Source organism: Camelina sativa, chromosome 20 (assembly GCF_030686135.1).
Source record: "Camelina sativa cultivar CO46 ecotype springtype chromosome 20, ASM3068613v1".
Taxonomy (NCBI): domain Eukaryota; kingdom Viridiplantae; phylum Streptophyta; class Magnoliopsida; order Brassicales; family Brassicaceae; genus Camelina; species Camelina sativa.
This window is the reverse complement of record NC_141899.1, coordinates 13,261,133-13,272,105: the sequence shown is the minus strand read 5'-3', so window position 1 is coordinate 13,272,105 and position 10,973 is coordinate 13,261,133. Positions and strand designations below refer to the sequence as shown.

At 34.3% G+C, this 10,973-nt stretch overlaps 1 protein-coding gene and 2 pseudogenes across 4 annotated transcripts; 1 reads left to right on the top strand and 2 right to left on the bottom strand.

Moving 5' to 3' along the window:
• Positions 1-782: 782 nt before the first annotated feature.
• On the bottom strand, positions 783-3,426 carry LOC104770739 (putative amino acid permease 7; annotated as a pseudogene). Its single transcript, XR_015593465.1, has 7 exons — positions 3,115-3,426; positions 2,777-3,013; positions 2,451-2,544; positions 2,136-2,356; positions 1,856-1,989; positions 1,551-1,778; positions 783-1,337 (listed from the first exon to the last, which is right to left on the bottom strand). The product of XR_015593465.1 is annotated as a putative amino acid permease 7 (transcript).
• A 216-nt stretch (positions 3,427-3,642) lies between these two features.
• LOC147918804 (putative amino acid permease 7) lies at positions 3,643-6,431 on the bottom strand. Of its 2 annotated transcripts, none has more exons than XM_019242461.2 (7): positions 6,149-6,431; positions 5,786-6,022; positions 5,431-5,524; positions 5,083-5,303; positions 4,773-4,906; positions 4,411-4,638; positions 3,643-4,181 (listed from the first exon to the last, which is right to left on the bottom strand). In XM_019242461.2, exons 1-7 carry the CDS (start codon positions 6,228-6,230, stop codon positions 3,774-3,776), a joined length of 1,404 nt encoding a protein of 467 aa, XP_019098006.2. In that variant the 5' UTR covers positions 6,231-6,431; the 3' UTR covers positions 3,643-3,773. The 2 variants fall into 2 exon arrangements, with proteins under 2 accessions (XP_019098006.2, XP_019098008.2); XM_019242463.2 differs by having other exon boundaries at positions 3,643-4,194; positions 6,149-6,401.
• Positions 6,432-8,034: 1,603 nt separating this feature from the next.
• On the top strand, positions 8,035-10,496 carry LOC104770738 (DUF724 domain-containing protein 10-like; annotated as a pseudogene). Its single transcript, XR_015592341.1, has 5 exons — positions 8,035-8,575; positions 8,690-9,139; positions 9,361-9,421; positions 9,524-9,618; positions 9,722-10,496. The product of XR_015592341.1 is annotated as a DUF724 domain-containing protein 10-like (transcript).
• The last annotated feature ends 477 nt before the right edge of the window (positions 10,497-10,973 follow it).

Here is a 10,973-nt window from a genome sequence, read left to right as displayed (position 1 = left end):
TGGTGTAAGCTTTCCTAGGCGTTTGAGATTTTTCAGTACAAAAACAAACTACATTCATTAGGTTTTGAGATGTTCTAAGATTTTCAGATAATTTTATAAACAAAAATATAACATATATAAGTTTAAGATTTTATTCAATTTGAATATTTCAGATTGAATACTAAAAGCTGCGAATTCGTTTCTTTTTTATTCATTGTTTTTGACATTCATATGAAGAATAAAAAAATTATAGGACGATTACTGAATTCGCGTGATTCTTGGATGAATTCTTAAAGCGTTGAGAAAAAAATGTTGATTGAAAATCTTTTTTTTTTTGTGGAAAGTTGATTGAAAATCTTTTGGTCGAAGAGTTTTTGTTACAAATAAGAAATATGGAAATATTATATTCTTAAGATGTACCACCATCCACGAATCCATGACTTTCGTAAATGTCACCTTAAACAGTTTTGGTATTCAGAATAATCAAAGTTTGTTCCTTCGTTTTATGTGAAATATTTTTTTGATCAACCTTAGTTTTTTTTTTTTCTATTATCAATAGAGTCTTTCCTAGATTAAGCGAGAGATTTTTGTATCGTAAAACACATGTCCATTTCACGACATCATATTGTCATTTGAACTCATTGATCTCTTGTGCCGTTTACTTCAAGCCACTTGCTCTGTTTTGTTTTGTTTTGTTTTTCTTACGAGTTAAGCCACTTGCTCTGTTTCTTTTCACGACATCATTATTTTTCTTCATTCTTAGCCAAGCAAGAGCAAAATCAGAGAGTCCTTAAGAGTTGGTGTATTAAAAATTCAACTTTGTATATTAAATGCTAAGTAGTTACATGAAGAGTTTGTTTCTTCAGTTATAACTGTTCACATTTATTTACCAATTAGAGAGCAAGAAGATCTCTCATCCCTGTATCACAAAGGCAAGTTACTGGATAATCATCCAAATTTTGCTCCCACAAGTCCATAAATGGATCCAACAAGACACAAGAGACAGACAGTCAAGCAAACGAAGCTAACACACCTCTAAGAAGAAGCCATGGCCGCGTCCAACTTTGTATCTTCTTCTGCATTATACACATCTCCACAGGAAAATAAACTGCCAAAGGCCAAAATCCAATTGCCCCCAACACTCCTAATACTTCATTGAAGTAGGGAAACATCACTGCCACACCCGTTGTGATTACCACATATATCGTTCTTACACACATCCTCATTGGATTCAGTCTCACTGTTCCTCCTCGTAACATTGGAAGTTTGAAGTCGTAGAATCGGGCAATGAACTTTTTTTGTGGATATTTCTCGGTTAAGGATATCTCCATAGCCGCGAAGATCGGTTGACTGAAGACCTACAATTACATTCTATATGTTATAAACGTGAAAATGATTTTGATTCTCGATATTGTTTGTTTGCATTAAATTTTTTAATTTTGTTAATTGTAAACTCAAAATGTCAAAACATAGATATATACATCTCCACATTCTAAAATGTGGTTTGTTACACATGTAAAGGAAAATACGGACGTTCTGGTTAGATTGGCACAAGGGTACTCGTACGATACCTGGTATCCACCAACTAAATGAAGAACAATGCAAGCGTTTGCGAAATCAACGAGCCAAAATGGCTCATAGAATCCGAAACCGGTCAAGAGATTTCCCGGGGTAGAATCTCCAAAGGCCGCATAACCAAGACATCCGCAACAGAAGAAGAAGAATGTTTGGATGAATACCGCTACCGCCGAGGCTTTCTTCATCGTTTGCTTCTCTGCCGGTGGTGATCTCAATGTGTTCTGTTCTTAACTATATCAACTTTTGCTCTTGTGAGATTCAGGTAAATAATTTACCTTTATACACATAATGATAATACCTGAATCTCAAGAAGTATCATTGAGAAAGGATATGAAAAGGCAATGTTCCCAAGAGCTTGGAACACTAACCATACTTTTGCACCTCTGTTTTCTGCTGGACTTCCCTTTACGCTTCCCTCAATTTGTCGTTTTTCTCCATTTGAATGAAACATTAAAATATTCAATTGTCTTACATCTCAAAATCTATTGATAATAAGTGAAGTCGACTGAGTATCAAAAGCAACAAAGACAAAATTAATCTACATATATATGAGAGATGAATATATTGTCTATATATACCTATGATTTTGTTGAGGGCAAGGCCGATGCCAATCAAGGAGTACGCAAAAGACATAATTGCAGCGACAATAGAGAGCCATAGCATGTCATGTAAATTAGGGATTTGTGACATAAGGATCTGAACGAAACCAAACAAAAGCATAAAGTAGTTGTTGTTGTCGCCATATGAACATGTTGCATTGTGTCCTTCTCTATGATAACAATTCGATTTCATAATTGCTCTGTAAAGAAATAAAAGAAACTCTACATATCAATTAAAAGTTCCAAAGAACAAAAGAAAACAACAGTTCAAATATGTTTACATGTATTATTTACCTAATGGATGTAGCTGTAACAATGGTATACGCAATGCAAAACCCCATAAGGTTAATGTATACAACAGCCCCACATAGTATCTCATTCTTCTTCCCTGCAATATAATTTAACAAATTAAATTATTACTATAATATTCCAGGTTTTTTTAATTAAATCCATATAATTTCCTTGGTTGGGGGGTAAAAGAGCACAGTACTTAGTCTTTTCCCATTGCATGTATTCAAATTTTTGATTTCCAAAACTTTTTTTTTATTTCATTAGATGGACAGCTAGTACGCTAGTTGAACATATCAGAATGAATTCAGATTATGAGTTTTGAAGTTAACCTAAATAAACATTAACGGCTTGAGCGTAAGAATTAAGTCGGAGGGGGCCGTTGTCAGGATCGGGGTAACGGTAGCAATCGGAAAGAAGAAAAGCAGAGAGAAGTGTGACTCCCGCGAAGGCTATAAGCGCGACCGGACCAGCTATCCAGCCGAGCTCTGCCGTGGCCCAAGCCAACGACAACACTCCTGCTCCTATCACTCCTGTTATTATATGTGTCACAGCCGTCCATAACGTTCCTATTTTTTTTTAATTCAAGAAAACAAAACGTGACTATTTTTAATTAGCAACTAAATATATATAATACTCTGTTTAATTATATGATTACTAAAGGGTTTACCTGTTCTTGTAGAAACTGAATCACGAAGTTGAGTTTCGGTTGGTGTTATAACTTGAGACTTGGCATCTTCTTTGATGTCCATTATTATTTTGGATGACGAAGATGAAGATGTTTAGTAGGTTTATGTATATATATTTATCGGGAAGACGAAATGAATACGTTTAATCTTCTTGGGGAAAGAAACTTTGCTTGAATGAATTGAAAGACAGATGGTTGTCTACTACTACTATTGTAATTTACGTGTACTTATTTATAGTACTCGTGTTTCATGCGAATAACATAAGATATTTTTTTCGACGGTCGCATCTACCCATTAGTAATTGATTGGAATGGATGAAACTAATTTAACAGTTGGGTGGTCTATTTCTTTTTTTTTTGTGCTTAGAATGCAAAAAGGAATAATGTGTTTGCCATACTACTTTAAATTCTGTCCATCCACAATAACTTTATTATCAACTTTTTTATTTTAAGGATGGATTTCTCTATATTCTGTTTGTTAGGTATATAATTCTATCGGTCTGTTCGTAATTGGCATTCTCATCTCAGCACATGTTATTATTACGTCAACCAGAGAAATAATACAAATTTGTTAACCATCACTTACTTATTGAATAGGTATATTATTTTTTATAATGAGTATATCAAAATAAGTTGGTTAGTCATCTAGATTTGGCTCTGACAAGTCCATGGATCGATCCAGCAAGAGACAAGAAAGAGACGAGCAAGCAAATAAAGCTGAAGAGTCGAAGAAGAAGCCAAGGTCGCGTCCAAACACGGATCTTCCTCTGTAGTATACACATCTCCACAGGGAAATATACAGCCAAAGGCCAAAAGCCAAGTGCCCCCAACACTCCAAGTACTTCATTGAAGTATGGAAACAACATTGCTATTCCCGTTATGATCACCACATACGTCGTTCTCAGACACATCCTCATTGGATTCACTCTCACCATTCCTCCTCGTAACATTGGCCATTTTAAGCCGTAGAATCTGGCGACGAACTTGTTTTGTGGGTATTTTTCGGTTAGCCATCTCTCCATAGCCGCGAAAATTGGTTGACTGTAGACCTACAATGATATTCTATATGTTCAAAATATCAAAGTGTTTTTAAAGAAAGAAAAAAAAAATTAATTGACAATTTTTTTTAATTTCTTTCTAAATATTATAATTTGTGCATGGTTTGCTTTCTAAGCTGTGATTAGGCATGTAAACAAAAATATAGAAATTGACGTTTGAACACACTAGATGTGTAACATGTGTTGGTTAGATGCATGGGACCAGGGGTTTGTACGATACCTGATATCCACCTACTAAATGAAGAACAATGCAAGCGTTTGCAAAATCGACAAGCCAGAATGGCTCATAGAACCCGAAACCGGTCAAGAGATTTCCCGGGGTGGAATCTCCAAAGGCCGCATACCCAAAACATCCACAACAAAGGTAGAAGAATGTTGTGATGATTACCGCAGCCATAGAGGCTTTCTTCATCGTTTGCTTCTCCGCCGGTGGGGATTTCAGTGTGTCCTGTCCTTGATCAGCAGACTCTATATCAACTTATGCTCTTGTGATTTGACGTACAATGTTTAAGAATCTCCTGGAGTAGTAAATGTTTTTTTTTCTTACTTAGCATCAATTTGTATGAAGGTTAATTTATTTACCTGGATCTCAAGAAGTATTGTTGAGAAAGGATATGAAAAGGCAATGTTCCCAAGAGCTTGGAACACTAACCATACTTTTGCACCTCTGTTTTCTGCTGGACTTCCCTTTATGCTTCCCTCAATTTGTCGTTTTTCTTCATTTCAGAAACAAAACAAAATATTCAATCATTTTCTATCTCAAAATCAGTTAATGACAATATATAAATGGAGTTAATTACCTCATAAACACTTAAACTCTTAATAATTGGTTAGTATCACAAGTAAAAAAGCAATATTAATCTATATAAAAGATCATATGGCTTATCTTTACCTATGATTTTGTCAAAGGCGAGGCCGAGGCCAATGGAGGAGTAAGCAAAAGACATAATCGCAGCGACAATAGAGAGCCATAACATGTTGTGGAAATTAGGTATTTGTGACATAAAGATCTGAAGCAAACCAAACAAAAGCATGAAGTAGTTGTTGTTGTCTCCATATGAACATGTTGCACTGTGTCCTTCTCTATGATAACAATTCGATCTCATAATCGCTCTGTAACGAAATGGAAGACCCTCAACATATCAATATTATTTCACCCAAAAGAAAAAGATATATCAATATTGTAAATCACAACATTCCTAAGAGATTATTAAAAGGTGTAGGTTTAACATTATGTTACCTAATGCAAGTAGCTGTCACAATGGTATAAGCAATGCCACAGCCAAACAGGGTAATGTATACAAAGAACCCACATACCATCTGATTCTTCTTTCCTGCAAATCAGATTTACAAACTTAATAAAATAAATCAATTTTTAAAATATATATATATATATAGTAACCAAACATGTAATCATAAATGGTCAGGACTCATTTTTTGTCAAAAAAAAAAAAAATGGTCAGGACTCATTCTAGACTACTACTATACCACTCGACCAGCACCATCAGACCAATCAAACAATCTATATATGTTTTAAACTAGTTTACTTTGTGTTTGACTGTGAATGATATCAGAATATGAGATCTGAAGTTAACCTAAATACAAATTAACGGCTTGAGAGTAAGAGTTTAGCCGGAGGGGACCGGTTTCAGGATCAGGGTAACGGTAGCAATCCGAAAGAAGAACAGCAGAGAGGAGTGTGACTCCGGCGAAAGCTATAAGCGCGGCCGGACCAGCGATCCAGCCGAGCTCCGACATGGCCCAAGCCAACGACAACACTCCTGCTCCTATCACTCCTGTTATTATATGTGCCACCGCCGTCCATAAAGTTCCTTTTTATTAAAATTAAGAAAACACAAGGTAACTAACTATTAGCGACTAAAATACACATTTAATTGCTAATTAATGCTCATGATTATGATACTTTACGGACGGCGAAACTATTAGCGACTAAATACCTGTTCTTGTAGAAACTGAATCATGAAGTTGAAGTTCGGTTCGTCTCATAACTCGAGACTCCTCATCTTCTTTAGTGTCCATATTGTTTCTCAGACTTTTGTTTGTTAAGGAATATGAAGATGAAAATGAAAATGAAGATAAGTAAAGTATAGTACTTATGTTATGTGTGAAGATACATAGTACTTTATGTTATGTGCAGCTGGTTATGTGTGTATTTATGCGAGAATAGGACATGAAATGTGTTATCTTCTCGAGAGTAGAATTTATTGTGAACTAGACGACATAAATAATTTGTCATTTACCATTATTATTGGCTAATAAAATGGATGGTCACAAGTCATTATTGATTGGAATGGTTTGACTTTTTGTTTCTTCAATCAACATCCCAACGTTTCATTAACCAAATAACAATTACACATTGTCTATATTCGGTAGGTTTAATCTCTGATTTTGTATTATATAATACAAAAATTCATGTGTGAAAGATCAAACATAACTCTTTGTTAGTCTATTGGTCACGCCATTACTTTCTCGATTTTGATGTGTAAACAACAATTTAGCTTCGCTTTATATTTCTCTTTCAAACAGTAACTAGTAATTTAAAATGACATATTTTTTTAGAAAAGAGATAATGTTCACTACTGTCTTGTTTGTATTGTATAACAATTGCGGATGAATAATTTATTTGATGAGACGTATAAACTTATTGTGCAAAAGAGTGAGTTTTTATCAGGAGAAATTGTCTTTTAGAAAAAAATTGATTGATTTCAGAGGCGCTAGATCTCTAGTAGGAAATTTGAGATTTTTTGTTTTTCATGATATTCGACATTTCAGTCAGTAAACTATATATCTCATGCAAAATTTTAGAGGCTACGAGTTCCAGTATGGAACTACATAGTTATCTGTGCTGTATAGTTCAAAGAAATATTTGTATAAATTTTACTGTAGTTTGTTAGCTGTAAAATAATAGTAAAAGTTTTATTTGATTTATTCTATATATTATATAATCATTTACATTCTATAAATTTATTCTATAGATTAAATTTAGAATATGCCTCGTCAAAAAAAAAAAAAAACATACCGAGGTTAAAAAAAAACTAAAATTTTTTTGAAATTAAAATAAAATTTAGAGATTGTTTGGAAATGAACCATATAAAATTGTTAAAAAATAATAATATACATCTCAAGATGAGGAATCAAAATTGTATAAGTTAACAGTTGACAAAAATGATTTGAAATCGTTTTGTGTGAGGGAGAGAAACTGAATTGTTATTCTTTTATAGTTGTGAGTTGAGATTTTCGCTACATCAAAGAATTTTGTTCTTCTCAAATTCAATTTCTATAGATTTTGACAATCACTTAACGGTGCAACTGACGTAGATTGTTTTTCATCCTAATTTTGCGTTGTCAACATAAAGTTCAATATATATTTTTAATTCTTTAAAGTTCAATATTTTATCTTGGTCAGTTTAGTTAGGATTATTATTTGCAAAAATATGAAAAGTTCTACCTTTTTTTTTTTTTTTTTGTGTGTGGTCATTATCTTGATTCTTTACATACTTTTTTTTTCTACCTTTTGTTTTTTTTTTTTTGTGTGGTCATTATCTTGATTCTTTACATACTTTTTACCAATATCAAAATTTTAACCTCATTGTATAGGTAAAATATATAATTCTAAATGCATCAATTATTTAATCAACATTTAAAAAAGTGAAGTTTAAAGAATATACAAACATCTATTCTTTCAATTTTCAGCAAAAAATGGTTTGTCATAGATATTTTTTTAAAAATGTATATATTTAAAAACAATCTTTGGTTATGTTTCGAAAACCCACAAAACTTTATTTAAAAAAATAAACAAATTGAAAATACATTTATCCTTGCAGTTAACGCACGACTGCCGTCTTCTTCAGTTTTAAGGGTTTCTGTCTAACAAAGGTTCGATTTTTTCCCTTTTTACTGTGAGTAAATCAATCATGGAGAAACATTTTCCGAGTGAAAAGCTATCACTGAGAGAAGGTTGTGAAGTCGAAATCTCTTACAAAAACAATGGCACTGAAGGCGTTTGGTACAAAGCCATTATCGAAGCAAAACCGCTCAGTGAACTCTGTGTTCGGTTCCTTAAGGATGACTTCTCCACTCCCCTTAACGAACTCAGAGACAAAGTCTTGATTCGACCCATCCCGCCAAAAAATGTGCAAGCTTGCATCGATATCGAGATTGGCACCATCGTCGACGCTGATTACAAAGATGCTTGGTGGACTGGTTTTGTGGTCAAAGAGGTTGGTACAGACAAGTGTTTGGTGTTCTTTGATTCGCTATCTGAGATCATTAAGTTCGATAGAAAGCAGTTGAGACCTCATCTTGAGTGGGTCGATGAGAAGATATACTCATGGTGGATCATTGGATCAACACAAAATTCAGAGGTAATTTGAGTTTTTGAGGGTTGCTTGCTTCTCAATTTTGTATCTTTCTTGCTATTGTTACCGAAAGTTTTGTTTTTCTCTAATGTTAATGAAAGACTTTAACTTTATTGGTAGTTCTTGAGGCGGTTAGCTGAGGAGCCTATGTTTAGTCCTGGAACAATGGTGGAACTAAGGTCTAAGATAAATGAAGCTGATGAGGTCGTATGGGTTCCTGCAATGGTTATTAAAGAGTTTAGAGAGGATGATGATGGTGAGTTTAAGTATATTGTCAAGGATATGCCTTTGATCCGCAAGAGTTATGAGGGAAGACCAAACAAAACGGTCGATTTGCGTAGTCTTAGGCCTATACCACCTTTTGTTCGGGTTGAAGAGTATCAAGTGGATGATCTCATAGAGGTGTATCATGATGGTTATGGATGGCGTCAAGGACGGGTTACGGAAAGTCAAATACCAATGGTGGGAAGGCTCTGGTGTGGATTGCTTATGGAGGCTACAAAGAAGAAACTGGTGTTCAAAAAATCGGATCTTAGGCCTTTGAAGGTGTGGGAAGATGGTGTTTGGAAGGTATTTAACGTTTTTTATTCACTGGGTTCGGTCCAACACTAGATTATTGTCAATAGTGACTAATTCGTTGCAAGAATGGAAATAAGAAAACTGTCATTGTAGCTTTAGAACTTCTCAGCTCCTTTGACTACATTTCTTAGATGTGTAACAATGGTTTGCATTGGAAGTGTTTGTTTTGTTATCTTCTTGTTATGGTTTATGATCTGTGTTATATGTTGCAGACAAGGGAATTGTCTTTAACTCAGGGATCAGGAGATAAGATGGGTGATTCTGTGATGAATGGTAAGTTTGGTAACACTCTCCAAAATCAAAGCGAATTCTACAAACACATTTTCAGTTTCTATATCATGAAAAATTGATCTTATAATTTCCACTGTTTTCCAGCAAATGAATCTGATCCACATGTAACTCCACCTCCAGGCATGACGATAACACCGTTGAAACAAGTAAAGGCTGAAAACGATTCAACACGAGAGAATGTAAAGTGGAACTTTTCGCTTTTACATTATCATTTCTCAGTTTCTCGCTAGTTTGTTAGCGGGTGGCTTTATCATCTTAATCCTCTTGACAACTTCCGTGCAGGGAAATAACGAAGATATTAATCGAAAGAGGAAAAGAGAAGATAACCTTTGTTCTGTAGCAAAGGATACAACAATGGTTTTGCCCTTTGAGAAGAAGTCACCATTTTGGAAGATACTTGAATCAAATGGAGGTGTTTAAGAAAGTCCCACAAAGTCCTCATTTCAAACCGTTGGTGGAGACTAGAGAAGAATCCCGCGAAATGTTTGCGGTTGGTATGATGTTTACCTTTTGTGGTTTACTTGATGAAGTCAAACTTCTGCCACACAAGGAGACCATAAGCTCATTCATAAGGATCAGTAATTCCTTGGCCGAGTTAGAGAAACACGGGTTCAATGTAAAAGTAGCTCAGTCGAGAATCTACAAGTTGTTGACTCTTAGAGGTATTCAATCAAAGAAAGAGGACGAACTCAAAGGTGCCAAGAAAGTGACTGCAGAGAAAGAGAGTGCAAAGGTTGAGAACAAGCACAAGATTCTCGAGCTGCAAAGGCTGAATGAGGAGATGGACAAAGAGATAGCTGAGAGTATGTCATGTGAAGCAAAGATTGTCCAAGAGCTTGATGATATGAAGCTTGAGTTTCAGGCAACTGCATCTGCTCCGTGGTGATATGATAAAAAATTATATGAGCTTTTTAAGCTAGTCGCTCTATTCTGCACTTAGACTTATATGTAATTGAAAAGACTTCGTTGGCCCTTTTTGGATGATTAATGATGTTTAGTTTTAAGTTTTAACAAGTTAAAAATTAAATCAACCACTTTTCGTGTGGTTCAGCGGTTATGCTTAGGGATTTATCTCTGATATACTCATTTCTCTAGTAGAGACTCTACTGTAGAGTGGATGCAAAATTTTCTTCTATTTGTTTTCTCTTCTTTAGAGATGAATAATGAATTTTACACTTTCCACTCAAATGTGGTAAAATTTGAGATGAATCTATTTTTCATTTGCAAGAAAACTTTTATAAATTAATACTCAGTAAGTTAATAGTCACTATAAATTAATAATTTTTTCCAGTTCCAAATTGGGTTAGTAGTTTTTGAGATAGTAATCTATACTATTAAAAGGGAAGCATTTTTAATAAGTAACATATACTAAAAAATTATTACATGAAATGCCAAACATATATTAAATGGATTACGGTTAGCCAAAAAATCAGAGCCAAACAGGTATTAATTGATATTTTAGTGTAGATGAACTTAAAGAGAACAAATAAAAATTGTAGCCAAACAATATGATTGCACGATATTAAAGTGTATA

What these genes read in the sequence shown, in the direction of transcription:
- LOC147918804 (XM_019242461.2), bottom strand. Translation starts at nt 6,230, where the DNA reads ATGGACACTAAAGAAGATGAGGAGTCTCGAGTTATGAGACGAACCGAA. An exon ending in AGCCGTTAATTTGTATTTAG is followed by an intron (nt 5,525 to 5,785) that starts GTTAACTTCAGA and finishes TCTGATTTGCAG; the next exon opens with GAAAGAAGAATCAGATGGTA. An exon ending in CAATACTTCTTGAGATCCAG is followed by an intron (nt 4,639 to 4,772) that starts GTAAATAAATTA and finishes GATCAAGGACAG; the next exon opens with GACACACTGAAATCCCCACC.